At 39.4% G+C, this 20,884-nt stretch overlaps 1 protein-coding gene across 1 annotated transcript in view; it reads left to right on the top strand.

The window, feature by feature from the left end:
- The first annotated feature begins 240 nt into the window (after positions 1-240).
- LOC124112299 (nephrocystin-3-like) overlaps positions 241-20,884 on the top strand; it is a 49,322-nt gene continuing 28,678 nt past the window's right edge. Inside the window, exons 1-12 of the mRNA XM_046472339.2 lie at positions 241-356; positions 1,185-1,301; positions 1,729-2,196; positions 4,064-4,205; positions 5,520-5,672; positions 7,381-7,514; positions 9,065-9,163; positions 16,246-16,331; positions 17,325-17,414; positions 18,380-18,515; positions 19,232-19,393; positions 20,268-20,371. Of these exons, the coding sequence (XP_046328295.2) occupies positions 1,738-2,196; positions 4,064-4,205; positions 5,520-5,672; positions 7,381-7,514; positions 9,065-9,163; positions 16,246-16,331; positions 17,325-17,414; positions 18,380-18,515; positions 19,232-19,393; positions 20,268-20,371 (1,565 nt within the window). The 5' untranslated portion in view covers positions 241-356; positions 1,185-1,301; positions 1,729-1,737. The remainder of the gene's footprint in view (positions 357-1,184; positions 1,302-1,728; positions 2,197-4,063; positions 4,206-5,519; positions 5,673-7,380; positions 7,515-9,064; positions 9,164-16,245; positions 16,332-17,324; positions 17,415-18,379; positions 18,516-19,231; positions 19,394-20,267; positions 20,372-20,884) is intronic.

Consider the following 20,884-nt stretch of genomic DNA (forward strand, 5'->3'; position numbering starts at 1 on the left):
AGACCTGCATCACTTCGGGCTTTCCTCCCACATTAAGCTGACACGCCGCGATATAACTGGAATACTGTTAATAGCGGCGTTACTCAAACTCACTCACTCACTCACTCCTTATATCGTCAAATACACAGAAACGCAGATCTCGGCCATATCTTTATGCCTGTGGTTAAAGTTAGATTGTATGAACGCTTCATACACTCTTAGCCGCAGGGATACGTGTTCAGAGTAACTTCCCCTTTATATATTAGCGTCCATGGCACTTCCGGTAAAAGATGTAAACAATGTCAGATTGGGAACTCTCTCGTGATTTCTGGTTTGTCACGGTGTCATCGTAAGGAAGTGATCGGCAACATGCCAAGGTGAATTTATGGTTTGATTGATGATATGTTATCGTATGAAAAAATCAAGATATATTGAATAATTACCTGAAACATTTCAATCAAATGTGTCAGAATGTGTTCCACTTGAATCAATGGTCACCGTTCACCCTCGCTTGTTTAATGTTAGGCCTACTATAATGTGAACCACTTAGTATATTCTAATAAGTCAAGTCGACATTTATTATCAGATGCTAACGGAAATTCCTGTTCTTTGAAAAATGCCCTCTACCAAAGTAGTGGACTCAAATCCATTTATTACGATTTACATTGTCGTATGAACAAAATACTGAATTACCCAGGGATACCAATCCCCTAGCTTTACAAACCTACCAAGATACAAAATGACCTGATGCCTGCATACAAGATACAAAATGACCTGTTACCTGTATGCAAGAAACAAAATGACCTGTTACCTGTATGCAAGATACGAAATGACCTGTTACATGTATGCAAGATACAAAATGACCTGTTACCTGTATACAAGATATAAAATGACCTATTACCCGTATACAAGATACAAAATGACTTGTTACCCGTATACAAGAAACAAAATGACCTGTTACCCGTATACAAGATACAAAATGACCTGTTACCTGTATACAAGATACAAAATGACCTGTTACCCGTATACAAGAAACAAAATGACCTGTTACCTGTATACAAGATACAAAATGACAAGAGTGTTTGTTGTACATCCATGGTTGTGCTGTTCTATACATTCATCATTCCTCAGTACCCATCTGTTAAAAAATGAACTCCTAAGGCTCCAGAAGACTTAACACTTTCCTCCTGTTTCTATTTTTACAGGATTGTAAAGGACGTGCGTGATATTTTCGGCAGTAGTCACTGACATGGAGCTGCAGTTGCAATCAGCTGCATTGCTCGTATGCACACAGCAGAAAGTCTCAGAGAGAGTTCATTTAGGTTTGTGAAAAATTAGACATGTTCATCATCATCATACTTTACTGAACATCACTTTTTATTATTCTCATATCATTACAAATAAGAAAATGGACTTAGTATTGTTATTGTAAGATGTTTAAAGTTGATTTTTATTGTGTTTTGCAAAATGAAGACTGACACTTCTAATAGTAAAAAAGATGCAGATTTCAGATGTAATGGATTATGTCATCGAGTTTATTCTTCATGATGGTAATATATTCATGATATTAATCTGTTAATTTTTGTAATACATAGTGAGTAATTACTTGTTATATTGAATGCTAGAATGCCATTTATGTTATTAATATATATCATACAAGATCAATTTACCCCACTAGTAGTTGAATTACTGCAAAAGAAACTTTGTGAAAAATATTTTGTGCAGTTTAATATTTGTCCTTTTTTTCAGACCTGTAGAATGGGTGTTGGGGGCTCATTCCTTCGAGGTCAGGATGATGACGACATACTTGGCACTGACCTTGATGGAAATGGGGTCATTAAAAGAATCCCCATTGAGATCAAGCCTCGAGGTAAACTCGGACCTCTCCGAAGCGTCACTTCATTTGGGAAGAAATCTAAAGGAGGGAGTCTACGCTCAGCTCTGTCCATCGATCTGGAAAACCCAGAGGTCGATAGAATCAAAAAGGACTTTGATATGTACAAGCTCAACAAAGATAATGAAATTATGGCCATGCAGAAGAAAGAACAAAAGCTAGAGATGGAAAACAAGAGAATGAGATCGGAACTATTGGCGCTGCAGAACACTTGTACCAAACTCCGGAACGAGAAGGAAAGCTGTCTGGATGCAGAGATGCAGGCGCTGGCACGGGCTTCGGCTTTTGAAAGTGATAGAGACAAAGTACAACGGCAGTTCAAGGTGCCAAATGCCTGTTGTGTAATGTTATGTCCCACGTTAATTTATTGTAGTCCTGAACATGTTGAAGCACAAAATTGCTGGAATTCATATTAATCATGATCATTGGATTGTTTCTGTATCATACTGATGCCATGCTGGGTAATGCTGATAGCCATGCTGAGTTATGCTGATAGCTATGCTGAGTTATGCTGATAGCTATGCCGAGTTATGCTGATAGCTATGCCAAGTAATGCTGATAGCTATGCTGAGTAATGCTGATAGCTATGCTGAGTATGCTGATAGCTATGCTGATAGCTATGCTGACAGCTATGCTGAGTTATGCTGATAGCTATGCTGATAGCTATGTTGAATTATGCTGACAGCTATTCTGATAGTTATGCTGAGTTATGCTGATAGCTATGCTGATAGCTATGCTGACAGCTATTCTGATAGCTATGCTGAGTTATGCTGAGTTATGCTGACAGCTATGCTGAGTTATGCTGAGTTATGCTGATAACTATGCAGAGTTATGCTGATAGCTATGTTGAGTTATGCTGATAGCTATGCTGAGTTATGCTGATAGCTCTGCAGAGTTATGCTGGTAGCTATGCTGAGTTATGCTGACAGCTATGCTGAGTTATGCTGATAACTATGCTGAGTTATGCTGATAACTATGCTGAGTTATGCTGATAGCTATGTTGAGTTATGCTGATAGCTATGCTGAGTTATGCTGATAGCTATGCTGAGTTATGCTGATAACTATGCTGAGTTATGCTGATAACTATGCTGAGTTATGCTGATAGCTATGTTGAGTTATGCTGATAGCTATGCTGAGTTATGATCATATCTGTGCTGAGTTATGCTTGTGGCTATCCTGAGTTATGATCATATCTGTGCTGAGTTATGATCGTGGCTATGCTGATAGCTATGCTGAGTAATGCTGATAGCTATGCTGAGTTTTGCTGATAGCTGTGCCAAGTTATGCTAATAGCTATGCTGAGATATGCTGATAGCTGTGCTGAGTTTTGTTGATAGCTATATTCAAAGTTTTTGCCATCATGATTACCAGTTTATACAAAATCCCTCATGTTTAGTTTGTTAACTGTTGTTCTCAAACAACATCATATAACATGCATCACTTTGGTTTTGTATCAAAACTGAAACTTACCAACATACATATACTTCTCTTTGTGATGTCAAGCAGTTTCAAAGAAATAAACTCTTCGTCAAGCCTTTTTACACGCTCACAAACCAGCAATTCTACCAATTCTGCCAAAGCAGCAAACAGAAATATACTACTCAACAGAAGTTAAGGACCATCCGATTCTTAAAATTATTTTAGTAAATCTGACATGATGCCATGGTAGAGTTGAGGATCTGGGGTAGGGTAGGTCTTCAGCAACCCTTGCTTGCCGTAAAAGGCAACTATGCTTGTTGTAAGAGGCGACTAACGGGATCAGGTGGTCAGGCTCGCTGACTTGGTTGAGGCATGTCATTGATCCCAATTGCGTGGATCGATGCTCATGATATTAATCACTGGATTGTCTGGTCCAGACTCGATTATTTACAGCCTGCCGTCATATAGCTGGAATATTGCTGAGTGCAGCATTAAACAACAAACCAACCAACCATGGTAGAGTAACTATAGTAATGAAAAAAATGGGTGATCCTTAACTTCTTTTGAGTAGTATATGTTTCAACCACTCCATCAAGTGCATGTTTATGATTATTATGTTTGTATTTACTAAATCAGTTTGAGAGGAATCATTGTGATAAGACTCTTACTTCTAGCGTATTTAGACATAGTTTTTGTTGAAGAAAAACAACAGCCTGACATTGATGATTATTAATGATGTGAATGCAGTATGGTATTTTTTCTAATATTCAGATATTTCGAGAAACAAAGGAGAATGAAATTCAAAATCTTCTTCGAGCCAAACGAGAACTGGAGAGTCGATTAACAAAACTGTCCCACGGCTTCACACCAGAAGATCTCGACACTGCATCCAGATCGGAGGAAACCTCTATAGGTGGGTGGGGTGGTGAGATACCCTTGTGGTTAAAACATTTGTCATCATGATTAAGGCCCAGGTTTAATTCCCCACATGTGTACAATGTGTGAAGCCAATTTCGGGCATCTACAGCGTTAGAAATTGGAACTAGGCCTATAGTCCTTACCTAACTGCCCAATAGTTAATGTATCATAAGGACTAGTAGAAATTTGACGTTTTTAAGGGTTTTTCTGTATGTTATCATTATAAGGACTTGTGGACTAAAACTGTTAGTTTCTACCTCTTATCTGTGTAGTTATATTGCAGAAATAGTGCTAAAAATGGCACCCAACAACACTAATTCACTGAATGAGTGAGTGAATCTGGTTTATCAGGTTTATACTCTTTGAGTTCATTCTTATGAAAAAACAATACGTCACATTATGATTTTCACAAATGAACTGTATATATACAATTTCATGTCACATTTCGACCCGTGAAGATCCGGGGTAGAATAGGTTTTTAGCAACCCATGCTTGCCATAACAGGCGACTATGCTTGTCATAAGAGGGATGGGGTGGTCAGGCTCGCTGACTTGGTTGATTCATGTCATCAATCCTAATTGCGTAGATCGATGCGCATGATATAAATCACTGGATTGTCTGGTCCAGACTAGATTATTTACAGACCACGTCATATAGCTGGAATATTGCTGAGTGCAGCTTTAAACAACAAACAAACAAACATGTCACATTTCACAAAACTGTCAAATGAAAAACAGAGATATTGAAATAATAATTCTATATATCCATCCAACTCATCCCATTCATTATTCCTACTCTCTCCAATAATTGAAAGGTTTAACACAAATTGAAAAAAAACATCATTCACCAACCCCAAGTTTTGAGGGACCGCCTCCGTGGTCTAGTGGTAGAGCGTCCGCCCGGAGAGCGGAAGGTCCGGGGTTCAATCCCAGGCCGCGTCATACCAAAAGACATTAGAAGATGGTACTTGTTGTTACCCTGTCTGGCGCTCGGCATTAAGGGGCTAAAACACGGACTGGTCGGCTCGGAGTCAGTATACTGTGTCTGAGTGGGGTATTCATGTTAAACTGCGGCATGGTATCTCAGTGAACTAGTCACTATAAATCAGCATCAGTCCGGACTAGTACAAGCAGCCACACACACACATATACACATGCATGCACGTCGCTATATAATTGCAATAATCTTGGACGCGACGTTAAAACCCATTTCACCTCACCTCACCTCACCTCACCAAGTTTTGAGAGAAACAATCTGTAGAGCAACAAGTAAAGTGAAAAGCCTGAAGTATTATTGATGTGTTGTGAAGGTAACTCGAACCCCGGGGACTGGTGGACGGCCCTGGAGAGTGAGCCCTCCCTGGGTAGCACCGTGCAGCTCCACCAACCAGCCTTTCTCCGCGGGCCGGAGTTTGCCAACAGCGTCATGGAGCTGGAGGGACCCTTTACAAACGTTAATAAAGGTCAGTTGGCGCTTCAAAACTGTCCCCCCTAGCTTGTGAAGATCCGGGGTAGAATAGCTCTTCAGCAACCCATGCTTGCCGTAAAAGGTGACTATGCTTGTTGTAAGAGGCGACGAAATGGGTTCGGGTTGTAAGGCTCGCTGACATGGTTGATGCATGCTATCGTATCCCAATTGTGTGGATCGATGCTCATGATAACAATCACTGGATTGTCTGGTCCAGACTCGATTATTTACAGACCGCCGTCATGTAGCTGGAATATTGCTGAGTGCGGCGTTAAACGACAAATAAACAAACAAACCAAGCTTGTGGCTTTTGATGATATCTTTCCAACAAAAACAAGCCATACGTGTAGATGTATTCCTACTCAGGGTTGACTTGTCTGCAGTGCAGGTCCTTGAGCAGAAGGATTACTTTATTTTAAAAAGTGGTCTTGTTGGCTAGTTAGCATACCCTAGTAGAGATACTCTCACATATGTTGATATATAATTTGATTGCAACAACGGAAATTCATATCTGGTAGTCGATAGATGCATTTGTCTAGTTTGGTATTTAGATCTTTGACTTCGTTGGAATTCTACCCATGCTTTTCTTAGACACATGAAATTGTTTGATAGGCATTACTGAGAAGTTGATGGATGACGAGGTGACACAATTTTATGGATAACTAGACTGTCAGTCTTGCTTGACAACGGTATAAAGATCTATACCGAAACGTCGCTCTTTGCAGTATTAAAGAAGTTGTTATCCATAAAATTGTGTCACCTTGTCATGCAAATAGCTTCTTTGACATCAAATGGTGAGTTACAATATGGCTGAAAAGTAGCCAATATGATTTTTAATTTTCACTCGTTCCAATGGTGAAATTATTTCCATGTCAGGGATTTATCCAGGATTTGGTATTTAGATCTTTGACTTCGTTGGAATTCTACCCATGCTTTTCTTAGACACATGAAATTGTTTGATAGGCATTACTGAGAAGTTGATGGATGACGAGGTGACACAATTTTATGGATAACTAGACTGTCAGTCTTGCTTGACAACGGTATAAAGATCTATACCGAAACGTCGCTCTTTGCAGTATTAAAGAAGTTGTTATCCATAAAATTGTGTCACCTTGTCATGCAAATAGCTTCTTTGACATCAAATGGTGAGTTACAATATGGCTGAAAAGTAGCCAATATGATTTTTAATTTTCACTCGTTCCAATGGTGAAATTATTTCCATGTCAGGGATTTATCCAGGATTTGGTATTTAGATCTTTGACTTCGTTGGAATTCTACCCATGCTTTTCTTGGACACATGAAAATCCCAGTCCAAACAAAATTAAGGTGAAACCCATTTGGCAGGCAATTTTCTTCAATTTGGCTAGTGAAATACAAGTCACTTCTACAGAGTAAACAAAATTAGCCATTCCTATATAACATGAATTATGAACTTGTAATTACAAATTGGGAATTTTTACTGACATTTGCTGCAGACTTGAAGCTGAATTTTGGCCTCTGAGCAGGTCTAGGTCTTGAAGATAGATACCTGAATATACTTTTGACTGTTATTTTCATAACATATATGCACTTGTACAGGCTTATTTGAGTTTCCAACAACATGAAGTAAGATGTTTTGTGAAATAGTGAGAGATTAAGAAACCAGTAACAAAACCTCCTTATATCTCACTGATGTTACACATGGTACATGCATGGTTGACCAGATGACTGGAGCACCGCCCTGGCCAACCTGACCCAGGTGATCCCCACCATCCCCGACCACAGCATCAGCAGCGTGTGCCGTCTCTACATCTCCGCACCAAGCAACATGCACACTGAGGTCGAGCTCCTGGCAAAGGTAGATAAGTTTGTTTGTTTGTTTGTTTAACGCATCTCTCAGCAAATTTCCAGCTATATGACGATGGTCTGTAAATAATCAAATCTTGACCAGACAATCCAGTGATCGATATCAAGGGCATCAATCCATGCAATTGGGATACAATGATATACATCAACCAAGTCAGCGGGTCTGACCACCCGATCCCATTAGTTGCCTCTTATGACAAGTAAGGGTTACTGGAGACCAATTCGGACCCAGATCTTTTGGGTTCCGGGTGGAGTAGGGGCTTAGGGAGTGACAACCCCCTAGAGTGGGGAATGACAACAGAAGAAGTACAAATGTTGTAAAGGTTGATGTAGGGTTAAACTTCATGAAAATTACACTTGAGGTAACATAAATGCAAATATAAAGATGTCCAAAGAGTATAGTTTTAATCATGTTAATCAGAACTAGTATGATCATGATCATATTTTTTGTTTTAATACACTTATAATGGCTGGGTGAAATATGAAATATTTAGCCTGAAAATCAATCTCATTAAAATCAGATCTTAGTTCTCGCTATCGCTGAACAAAGATCTGAGGACATCCCATTATGGGTCACGTCAGAAGCATCGCTTACCAGATCATAAAAGTGACAGTCGGAATGTGTTCTCTAATCATGCAACCTTGAAAACCTTAACATGGGGTATTCCGAATGACAGTTACGGCCTGTATGACTGATTTTGTCAAAATTATCGTCTATCTCTTGCTTCCGTGGGATAAACATTTGAACGGAGGAGGCGTTGCAAAGTACGTGGAAGCACTGACATATAATCTCAACCATATATTAGACATTCCAGAATGTTCGTTTGTTTTTAATTTTAATCGAGATCTGTGTCAACATATCTTTCAAGCATAGTCTGAAATGGAAGTCGCCAGGTTGAAATGAGTTCCGTAAAGCTTGAGAAAGCTGCTTTCTAATTGGCTGATGTCGACTTCTTGTTAGTCATTTCAGTGGTCAGGAAAAGTTCGCGAAAGGTCATTTTGACGTGACCCATAATGGGATGTCCTCAGTTCTTTGGTTAGCGGCAGCAAGAACTTAGATCTGATTTTAATGAGATTGGCCTGAAAATATTATTTTAAATTTATTTTTTCCCTGATTTGTAGTGTACATGTTATATGTTACTAGACAGTGACAGGGCGGTCGGGTAGCCTTGTGGATAAAGTGTTCACTTGTCACGCCGACGACCTGGGTTCAATTCCCGAAATGGGTACAATGTGTGAAACCCATTTCTGGTGTCGCCCGCCTTGATATTGCTGTAATATTGCCAAAAGCGACGTAAACCATACTAGACAGTGACATAATTAAATGTTTGTAGCTAGTTCAGCTTGGTTTGCTTGTTTCTGACATTGGTCGGAAGGTGTTTTTTAGCCAGGTTTCCCGGCATGGCCAGGGGTCCTCACACACTAATAACCATGACAACCCTTAGTGAATTTGGAGTCTCTTGACATGTTTTGAACAACATGTGTTATGATCCCTTGCACGATGATCGGCTGAGTAAGTCCTGTCTGTGGTTATGTCTGCAGGAGTACGCCCCCAGTTTGAAGAGTCTGTGTGAGAGTGAAGGGAGAGGCCTTGTCATCGTTCATCTCCCGTATGACGACAGCGACAACTTGTCTCCACTGGTAAGTGTCATCAGCTGTTGACTTTTAACTTGGTGACAACATTGCATTTATTGTGTTATCATGTGTGTATATACATGTATATTTGTTTTGCCAAATATTTGACTTTTTAGGATCATCATCTTGAGCATGTTAAAGGGCAAGTACTGTGAAAAAATGATTGTGATTTTGTTGCGAATATCAATTTTCCCTGATATCGTGCCAGAACACATTGTCTTGTAAAATATTAAAATTGACTTTATGACTTTCAAAACATTGTATGACCATATATAATCCTACGCCAAAATATCTATGTACTACATTGTATATTTTAAAAGATATTCAACAAGACATAAACATCTTATCACCTAACTCTGTTCTCGTGTTGCGCCAGGATGTTCTATACTAAAATACTACATGCTGGTATATACACAACATTAAAGTTTTCACTCAATTCTATTAAGCCAGAAAAACGTATCGAGAATTGACACATTCTAGCACTCTGATATAGGCTTCAGACTCCTTTAATTGGAGAGCTGTAACAACTGATAAGCATTTGAGATGTGCTGGCTGTTTGTGTTTACGATTAGAGATAAGCGCTCCCCCGCACCAGATGATGTTAACTGGTGCTAGCCTTCTATGGCCCAGGATGTTTATATCTGATCCCCGGGCTAAATTCTAGTCAGCTTATACTAGTGGTCATTACTTGGTCTTGGCGTCGAAGATAAACCCGACTACACAAACGTCTTACAACGGAAATATCATAGTCCAAATTATTTTCATCAACATAAATACGTTTAAGGTAAGTAAAACTGTAAATTGAATTAAATTATCTGTTATTTTACTAATTTTTGAAATTTGATCTCTTATATTGTTATAAAGTTACGACGCAACAACACGTCTGATGATTTATATAACCGATTTTTATGTTTAAGTCATTATCAATTCAGTGTTCGTTAACTTTTAGTTTGTTCTTGGTTGTTTTCAGATAATCGCAGGGAAATTTTTTGTTAATTTTGCTATAAAATAGTATGTAAATGACATGGGTGAGACTTGTGTTTTTAACATAAACATCTTTCATAAACAGTTGATAAACACATGTAAAGTTTACATAAGAGTAAATATATGATACATGAAGTTAGATTGTAAATTGAGAAATAATGTCACATACACAAATATTTCAAGACCAGTGCTATGTATTGTTTTCTTTTGTTTTTTGTTTTCTTTCTATAGGCATTGGAAAATGAGTGAGTTTGATTCTGACTTCGAAGATCAAGACATTTTGGAAGCTTGCAATATTATCGAGAACAATCAGATATTACACCATAATGTGCCACAACCACCCACCAACATGGAACCAAATCCGCTACTAACCACAGACAACCCAGATCCATTGATGGCAACCAACATGGATGCTAATCAGCTTCCAACCACTGACAACCCAGTTCCATTGACGGCAACCAACATGGATGCTAATCAGCTACCAACCACTGCCAACCCAGTTCCATTGACGGCAACCAACATGGATGCTAATCAGCTACCAACCACTGCCAACACAGATCCATTGACGGCAACGAGCATGGATGCTAATGAGCTACCAACAACTGACAACACAGATCCATTGACGGCAACGAGCATGGAACCAAATCCGCAACCAACCACTGACAACTTAGGTCCATTGGCATCAACCGACATGGAAACTGATCAGCTACCAACAACTGACAACATAGGTCTATTTGCGGCAACCAACGTGGAAGCTGATCAGCTACCAACAACTGACAACATAGGTCTATTGGCTGCAACCAACATAGATGCTAATCAGCTACCAACCACTGACAACCCAGATCCATTGACGGCAACCAGCATGGAAGCTAATCATCTACCAACCACTGACAACCTAGCTCCATTGGCGGCAACCAACATGGAAGCTAATCAGTTACCAACCACTGACAACCTAGGTCCATTGACGGCAACCAACATGGAAGCTAATCAATTACCAACCACTGACAACGAAGATCCATTGGCGGCAACCAACATGGAAACTGATCAGCTACCAACCACTGACAGCGCAGATCCATTGACGGCAACCAACATGGATGCTAATCAGGTACAAACTACTGACAACCCAGATCCTTTGTCGGCAACGCAAATGAAAGCCCCTCAAGACTACATAGAGCCACGTCCCAGTAATACCAGTGAGGGAGGAAATGAAAATGAATTTGACATCTCTGATGACGAACCTTTAATTTATTTGGGGAAATATAGACATACACATGTTGAAAGTAGCATCGAAACATCATCAGAAGAGTACCTTCCGAAGGAAGAAGATTTATGCTCGTCTGACACCACAGAATCGGAAACAGAATTGTCAATACCAAATCAGAAGAATATTGTTCATAGCAAATTTCATGAAAGGTCAAGTGGGGAATTGGAGGAAACTGTTGTTCTGAAGACATTACATGAAAGTCATACCAACTACATGTATGAATCTAAAATGAAAAAGTTTCACACGGAGTGATAAGAACAACTTTTGCATTGTAATGGATACAATTTACTGAAGGTACCGGCTGATGGAAATTGCTTTTTTAAGGCTTCTGCACTTCAACTTAATGTGAGTGAATGTGAACTGAGGAAACAACTGTGTGATCATCTTGATGATAATATCATCACTTATTCTGATTTCTATGCTGAAGTGGAGGAAAACAACCTGGAAACATGGCAAAGTTATTCACTGGAAGTGGAACATCTTCGCAGGAATGGATATTTCACCAATAAGGTTGCTGATTTCCTGCCATTAGCACTTGCTAACTGGTCAGGTCGTGGTGTCCGTATTTTCTCCAGCAAGGCATCAACTCCTGTAATTGATGTCCAACCTACAATTCGTCAACAATGCACTGAGAGAAGAATAATCCTCGCATTTACATCCATAAAAGGTATTGAAGATCATTATGATGCATGCACACCACTGGCTAACCATTTGTCAAACACAATGATAGAAAATAACATCACAAAATCTTCTCAGTACTCAAGTACTCAACATGAAACAACAGAAGCAGGTGCTTCTAGAGCTACCTGTCCTGGAACGTCCACATCAGCTGCAAGTTGTCTCCAGTCCATCAGCATCTCTGATGTTTCTTGTCCTGCTGTAAATGAACGCAACCATGTAATGCCAGAAGGTCCTGTGATCAGTTCAAATACTTCAAGTCCAGTTCCAGTATCTTCACAGCATGGTGACGACACAGTGTCATCAGGTAAAACAGCATCAACCCCAAACAAACGGAACCCATCTCGATCTGCAACTTCAAGAAAGTCGGCAGCCTTCCATACACCTCCTAGAAAGGTGCTGTTTAGAAAGAGACATGCGACGCCCGAGACATGGTTAAATAATCAAAGGAAACACCTGAGATTAGGTGGAATGGAATATGGAATATGTGAACCAGCAAGGGAAGACCATGAAAGAAAAATCGGTTAAAGCAGTCGACTGCTCAAAATGTAGATATAAGTGCACCCAGAAGATCCCCGAAGAAGCTCGACACAGTTTATTTAAATCATTTAGAAGCTTGACATCATATGAAAGGCAAAAGGATTTTGTTTGTTCCAACACTGATTAAAAGAAAACCCGTATATACCTGGATGACAGTGAAAAAAAGGTGGAAAAGAAATGCCAAGTCATCGGGCATTTAATCTACAGTGGGAAGGAACAAGACATCTTGTTTGCAAGAAGTTTTTCATGAAGACTCTTGACATTGGGGAGTCATACATCAGCCATGCCTTACAGCTCAAGAGCCAGGGAACCTTTGGGAGCACAGAACGTCGCGGTAGACATAAGCCATACAATAAAACTGCCAGTGATCGCTTGACAAAAGTGAGGGAACACATTGAGTCATTTCCTAAGATGGATGCCCACTACAGGCAATTTTTAGGACCAGAATTGAATATTAAAAAGATGAATGAACTTTATAAGGAAAGGTGTGCTGCAGACAACAAAGAACCAGTGTATCATGAGTACTACAAAGCTCTCCCAACAGGTAACAGATCTGATTGTCTACCGGGACCAGATGCTATGGAGGAAGACTATGACACAGACTTTGCATCATATGATGTGTGACTGTGGTGCTGTGTTCGTTATCGCACTAATATAGCTATGTGTGCGTACGCGCGTGCGTGCGTAAGTGCGTGTGATTGCACTAGTCCGGACTAATGTCAATATTATTGTGCCAGCCCGCTGAGATACTATGCCGCAGTTAAACATGAATACCCGACTCAGATTTGTGGAAGTCTGACATTGCTGAAATGCTGATCCTGGCTATATTATATCTGACAATTTACTGCATTACTTCTTTATTAATTTCCCTTTTAGTGAGCCACAACAATCGCGTGAATGTTCAAGCTAAGAATTCCATTTACTGTTAGGAACGTAAAATGATTATAACCACATTAAAATGTCTTATGGATATCCGAATACAATCTGAGAAAACTGATCTTAAGAATTGCAGTATTTGTATGTTCATAAATTAACTTTGAATGAAGCTCAGCTGGAAAAAATTATTATATTTTTTGTGAATACTGCGAGTTATGTCACCATTTTGAAAATTGAACGTTGGGTACAGATCTGTCTATCTATTTATCTATCACTCTTTACATATTATATACTAGTATATAGATAATAAGCTAAATATGTACCCACTGTTTTATAAAAGAATATATATTTACATAAACAAATAATTGCTCAAAGGTTTTAAAAGGATCTTCTATTCATCTATAATTTATAGAATAACGTTTCTCCGTTAACTTTGTGTGAACACATTTACACTCATTAGCATTACAGCCTGACATTAACTTAATTTTGCAGACTATTTAGCTTTTTAGTTTTGAAACAAACAATGCAATGTAAATGTAAATGTACAGCATTTAATAAAATGAACAATGTTTGGTAAAGGCAACACTGACATTACTTTAGTTCTTTTAGGCAATGCCAGATAATCGTTAAAGCTGGTAAGTGATTATAACCACGTGTTTGTAGCAAGCGATGCTTTAGAGTGTCAGCTTACACCAGGATAATGGTATCCGCCTCTGTGTCACGCAGACTCTGTGGTTGAGCCATTACCAGCTGTCGAGAGATAAGCTGTTATTGCTATTAATTGGCTTGCTCATTGAGAAAGTTTCTGAAGCATAAACGTATGTCCTGTGTTTGGGGTAATTTGACGCAAGCAGAAATGTTATCATTTATCAGGGCCACAATGTATCACTTCTGTTTACAAGGATCAGGGCCTCACATTTCCCCTTTCCTGTATAATGTTTATGCTGCCAGATGGAGTTGCCTTTATTTACTTCGCTTTGGCTGAAAGTCTAGCTGAATTTCTTTGGGGAAGAGATATGCCAGAACATCGTATATATTTCAGGTTATCTTTATTACATGTTAATATCAATGTTATGTTGAAAAAACAAGATATACTGTTTGGCACACTTAATGACAATGGCTGGAAACAATATTGCTAATAAAACTTCAAGTGGTGCTTTTTAGCACCATTTCAAACTTTTGAAGTGGGATTTCTCACATCTAGGGAAAATGGTTCTGGCACTAACCCCTCGTTTATATTATATTGAGTCAATTCCCAAGAAAAAAAATCATAATATTCGAAGAAAGTATTTACAAGTCCAGTCACATGTTCTGTAATTGGATTTCAATGAAACAGCATTGTGATAATTGTTCACTGGTTTCTTGTTGGCAAGAAGTTATCTCTTCTCCCTCTCATGGGCATGGTCTAGATTTCGATACTTCTTCTTTGGTTGGCGCCAGACTACCTGTATTACGAAGTATTATCTGCCTCAACCTTCAGTATCTCAATGAATTTGTACATAGACATGTATTTGGATGCCATCCCTCTAAAAGGATTTGTGGCATCGTCCCGCTGCTCACAGAGAAATAACTGTGCTTCGTGACAAAGTCATCTTTGGTGTTAATGATGGCTGGGTATCCTCTTTGGTAACATTTCCAATGAATTGAAGTTTGTCGTCAGTCTTAATAAGAAACTTGTATCCATCAAAAACCATGTGCTGCCCCCTCATAAAATTGGGAATAAACTGTAAATCAACCTGTGCATTTGCCACAGTGGAATACTGTTTCTTGTCTGTCATTCCTTTTAGAGCCCAATTGTACTAAATGATCAATATGTTCACTCACTCATTGATATATATTTTAAAAGTTTTTACTCAGTACAGAGTATGCTAATAGAGTTCACCAATTATTTGTGTCGCTATATGTTGTGAGATATTCACCAATTACTTGTCTTATGTGAGATGCGCCCCTTAATCATGTTAATCATGTTAATCCCCTATTATCTTACCCATCACTTTGCTGGGGGGAACTAGTACCTATAACAATAGGTGCGGGACAAGTAGGAAGACCGTGTGCGACGTATGCTTACAGTTGGAAAGCGCACGTAAAATCCCCAACTTCGTCAGGAAGAGTCCTAGTAAACCACCAGGCAACTGGGTGGATGCCAGCCCTACTGTTGAAATTGCACAGTGCTTCAAGCAGTGGAAACCCACCGTTTTAACCTCCAGGAAGGGGAATCCCCTTACTGGAGGAAGTTTTTGTTTGGGGGACGATTTCGTGTGTCATTTTTTATCATCGTTTTATGCTATTTACGATTACCGTATTCGACGTAATAAGCGCCCACGGCGATTTGTGCTAATATATTGGCTAGTGAACAATCTCAATTAACACCCCTTCCGATTGATCAATGTACACAAGACTTATTTATACGCACTCGTGGGTTATATGCACCCTTAATTATGGGCAATTAAATTCTGGAGACATATATCTGTCGTATATAAACATTTCAGGCTGTCAGCATAAACCACAAAATTTACGATCTTTCAACTCTGTTTTTTTCTCTCCCCAAAATAGAATTCTAAAAAGAGCCCCCTATTTCTAATTTTGAGAGCGCCCTGGGCGCTTATTACGTCGAATACGGTAAGTATGATAGCATTTGTGATTAAGTATGCCCTAAAGTAGTATAATCTGCGAAGTTCCTATATTGACTTTACTTGCCCTTTAAGTTACAGTTCATATTTAAGATACTTCTGTGTTGTTCTTCCAGATGGTTGAGAGACAGATCAAGATGAGGAAGAAACAAATTGAGCTTGCTTCTGTATTTCTTGTGTTGCTAGGAGACACTACAAATAGGTAATACTGTAATAACTTCATCCCAAAATATGATGGTTTTCAAGAAATTCATTGATCATTCTGTATGATGTGTATTAATGTTAAAAGGATATGTTGGTTTCCATTTTGATCCAAAAGTGTCTTTATCATACTGATTTGGACTACATGCTTATCTAATCATGATTGATCTGATAACTATGTGAGACTTTAATCCATTACTGACAAATTCAACCCGGCAACATTTGATCATACAGTCATGACAGCCGCGGAAAAGAAGTACCCGGTACTGACTTCGTTACTTTTCATCCTGTTTTTCATATTCTGCAATTCTTATTGGTTCCTGACCGCTGTGGTTTAAGTCTCAGAAAGAAAATACGGCTGCCCCAACAATGTCAATTTATCCTATGTGCACCACACGGTTCAGAAATGTTTTCTGCGGGTATGTTGATGGTTGGCCATGTTTGACAGGTTGACTCCTGAGAGTTTCTAGGGCTTTGGTTCTCTTGAAGCAGGTCACTTTGTTTGAAATGTACCTCTTTTCACCCAGCAGTAAATGGGTACCTGGTAGGATGAGATGGAATGTGACTGTTTGCGCCACATGTGCAGGATTGGTTGTATATTCAGATTTACATGTTTCAGGTTTACAAGTTTCAGATTTACATGTTTCAGGTTTACAAGTCTCAGATTTACATGTTTCAGGTTTACAAGTCTCTGATTTACATGTTTCAGGTTCACAAGTCTCAGATTTACATGTTTCAGGTTTACAAGTCTCAGATTTACATGTTTCAGGTTTACAAGTCTCTGATTTACATGTTTCAGGTTTACAAGTCTCAGATTTACATGTTTCAGGTTTACAAGTCTCTGATTTACATGTTTCAGGTTTACAAATCTCAGATTTACATGTTTCAGGTTTACAAGTCTCAGATTTACATGTTTCAGGTTTACAAGTCTCTGATTTACATGTTTCAGGTTTACAAGTTTCAGATTTACAAGTTTCAGATTTACATGTTTCAGGTTTACAAGTTTCGAGGTGAAGCATGGTCATCTGGAGAGTACTGAGATCCGTCCAACGGTCTACTGCTTCAGGGAAACGGGTAACAAGAGGTTAGAAACTGGATTTAATCATTGCAGAGTTACGTCCCTTATTTTCATTCAGTCTGGTCCGTTGGTCTGAATTACGTACTAGTATTCATTGGAATATGATCCTTTGGCTGTCAGCACCATAGCAAAACTTATGGACTGATCAAAGTCGTTACAGTGTACATCTTGGGGCCTTCGTCCCATAGTCGCCTTACAGGTTAGACCTGTGAAGATTTGGGGTAGAAGAGGTCTTCAGCAACCCATGCTGGCCATAAAAGATGACTTACTGGATCAGGTGGTCAGGCTCACTGACTTGGTTGATACATGTCATCGTATCCCAATTGTGTGGATCGATGTTCATGATGTCAATCACTAAATTGCCTGGTCCCTACTTAATTATATACAGACCCTGTCATATAGCTGGAATATTGCTTAGTGCAGTGTTAAACAACAAACAAACAAAACAATTAACAGCTGTCAGGTATAGGTGCACGTGTGTAACGTCCTTATTACCGATGCACATGTAGCGGCCATAAAGTTTCTGAGTCCCGTAATGGGATTCGAACCACGGACCTTCTGATCCAAGTTCAGATGCCTTGTCCACATGACCAAAGAGGTTAACCCCGTCAGCAAGTTGACAAGGTAAGGATGCCATCTGTGGGATGACTCCTCGCCCTGCTAAACACATTCTCAAAAGGGGCAGTACACTAGTTGTGAAATGTTCTGCTGATGTAAGTTTTGTCAAGAGCACTTCACAAACAAACCACATAGTCTGCTGTTTGTTTCATTCAATACTGAAGGACCAATGAATGCTATTTTAGTGTTGTTCAATCAAATCGGCTGTCACCTCTGCTAGTTCAGGTAGACAGGAGCCCAGTCTATGTCTAAACTGGTTTTGCCGAAATGAGCTGTGTCCTAACTCAGTATGATTGACATACTCTGGTCGTGTAAAACAACCTGTACTTTTCCTTCTTCTCTTTGTGATGCAGGACTAGTCAGGGTGAAGTTAAAGAAATAAAGACGAAGATCAAGGAAAGTCGCAATGTCAAGGTCATATCAGGGTACTCCTCGCCAAGTAAGGGAGCGGAGATGGTATACACGGAACTTGTCAAGATATTCAAGATGGTAATATACATGACACAAGAATAGAAATAATAGGCTTATTATTGAACAATAGTACAATGTGCGAAGCTTATACTGGCGTCCCTTTCTGTGATATTACTGAAATATGTCTAAAAGCGTAAAACCATTCTCACACCTTTGCTGTTTCCATGGAAATAGTGGAAACCTAGAGGCTGTGTTTGTTTCTTGAACTTCTCCCCAAGTTTTTCAATATTCCTTGCCAAACTGTGCACAGAGGCAAGTGGTTAAGCTATCTTGTAAGGTCTTGTTTCTCAGATTGAAATAGGACACATTTTTTATTTTTTTATAATCTTGATAATACTCATATATACACAATGAAGGGTGTGACAGAAACAATAACAATTTGTAATCCATCCTAAGGTTAAGCAAGATCATGTTGGGAGTGATTTGTTCATTACAGGAGCTGGGGGCACGGGTGGCCCAGTCGTCTAAGGCGCTGCGATTCGCTGTGCAGAGTTGCGTCCCTTGGGCACGCCAGAAACCTATGATTGTGGGTTCAAATCCCGGTTCGCCCCGATGATGTTTCTAGGTTTGTCAGCACCATACCCGTGCTCGTGGGTTTCACCGAAGTGGTAAACGTCTGAGACCTGCATCACTTCGGGCTTTCCCCCCACATTAAGCTGACACGCCGCGATATAACTGGAATAATGTTAAAAGCGGCGTTAAACCCAACTCACTCACTCACTCACTCATTACAGGAGCTAGGGGTAAGTCTGCGAGAGAAGACAGAAGCGGAGGAACTGACGACCGACGTCCCTGAGCTGTTTGAGGGTGTGGTGTGGGACGTCCACTACGACTATGAACAGATGGAGGCTCTCGGCTATGCTGTTCACTCCAGCTGTGAACTGGGTTTTGAAAGGGTAGGTTGTATTTCATTTATATGAAACAATTCCTTTGCTCTCCTTGACTAGATGTGATTGTGTACTTGCCAATGGTTTGTGAATACCATTCCTAAAATCCAATGTGTCCCCATGGGTAATTGTTGTTCCCCAGCAATCTATGACTGTAATAGTAATAGTAGTAGTAATAGTAACAACCTATGACTGTAATAGTAATATATAGTAATAGTAATAGTAAAATATAGTAATAGTAATATATAGTAACAGTAGCAACCTATGATTGTAATAGTAATATATAGTAATAGTAAAAGTAATATATAGTAATAGTAATATATAGTAATAGTAGCAACCTATGACTGTAATAGTAATAGTTTATATATAGTAATAGTAATATGTAGTAATAGTAATGGTAATTTGTAGTAATAGTAATATATAGTAATAGTAATATATAGTAATAGTAACTTGTAGTAATAGTAATATATAGTAATAGTAATAGTAATATATAGTAATAGCAAGAGTAATACATAGTAATAGTAAGAGTGAGTGAGTGAGTGAGTGAGTGAGTGAGTATGGTTTTACGCCGCTTTTAGCAATATTCCAGCAATATCTCGGCGGGGGACACCAGAAATGGGCTTCACACATTGTACCCATGTCAGGAATCGAACCCAGGTCTTCGGCGTGACGAGCAAATGCTTTAACCACTAGGCTACCCGACCGCCCCGAATAAATTTAATGATTCAAAGTGCCATGCTTATTTGCATCCCATAGTATGCGTACAGGATGTAGTATTTTGCATCCATTTAAGCCATGTTTATGATTAACAAGTTGACTCAAATACACTTTGATTCCATTAGTTTTACGGCAACTATTTGTGACAGCTGTTGTGATGTTGCAGTACTACGAGAGGCTGAACGCCCACGTGTCTGCAGCCGGACCTCTGCCCCCACTGCTGGTGACCGGGGGCTCCGGGTCAGGACGGTCACTCCTCCTCTCAAAGTGGTCAGTATTCATTGTTTACAAGCTGCCAGTATACAGCTGATACTCTTGACTATGGTGCAAAATAACATTCACTCACTACAGGGTTGTACTGGCCTGAGTGTGGTGGTCAAAACAGTGGTCAGTCCCAACAGAGACCAGTGATCAAAATACCTGTCCTGTGGCCAGTAGTTTTCTAGGGGGGGCCAGTAATCTTTCAAACCCCCATTCTGCCTGTCTGGTAGCTCATTTTTAACTTTATAATTCAAACATGCGATACGAAGAATGCGCCAAACAAATCTCTAAATTTGCTGTTTTCCCTATCTGATACCTAATCACAGTTACTGGGCTTTGTTTAAATATGTGCTCAGAACAGTTTTGTAATGTTCCTATAGCATTTGTAAACAGTAATTTGATTGGATGTAATCCAATGTGTGAACCAATCACATTCACTATAGTACTACGTTCTACACTACTGTTACTTTCTGCGTGGGGATCAGCCTCCATAGCACAGACGAAGTTAAACAACTTCTTTGG

The sequence above is a fragment of the Haliotis rufescens genome, unplaced genomic scaffold, assembly GCF_023055435.1.
Source record: "Haliotis rufescens isolate VD_foot unplaced genomic scaffold, xgHalRufe1.0.p SCAF_4, whole genome shotgun sequence".
Classification (NCBI taxonomy): domain Eukaryota; kingdom Metazoa; phylum Mollusca; class Gastropoda; order Lepetellida; family Haliotidae; genus Haliotis; species Haliotis rufescens.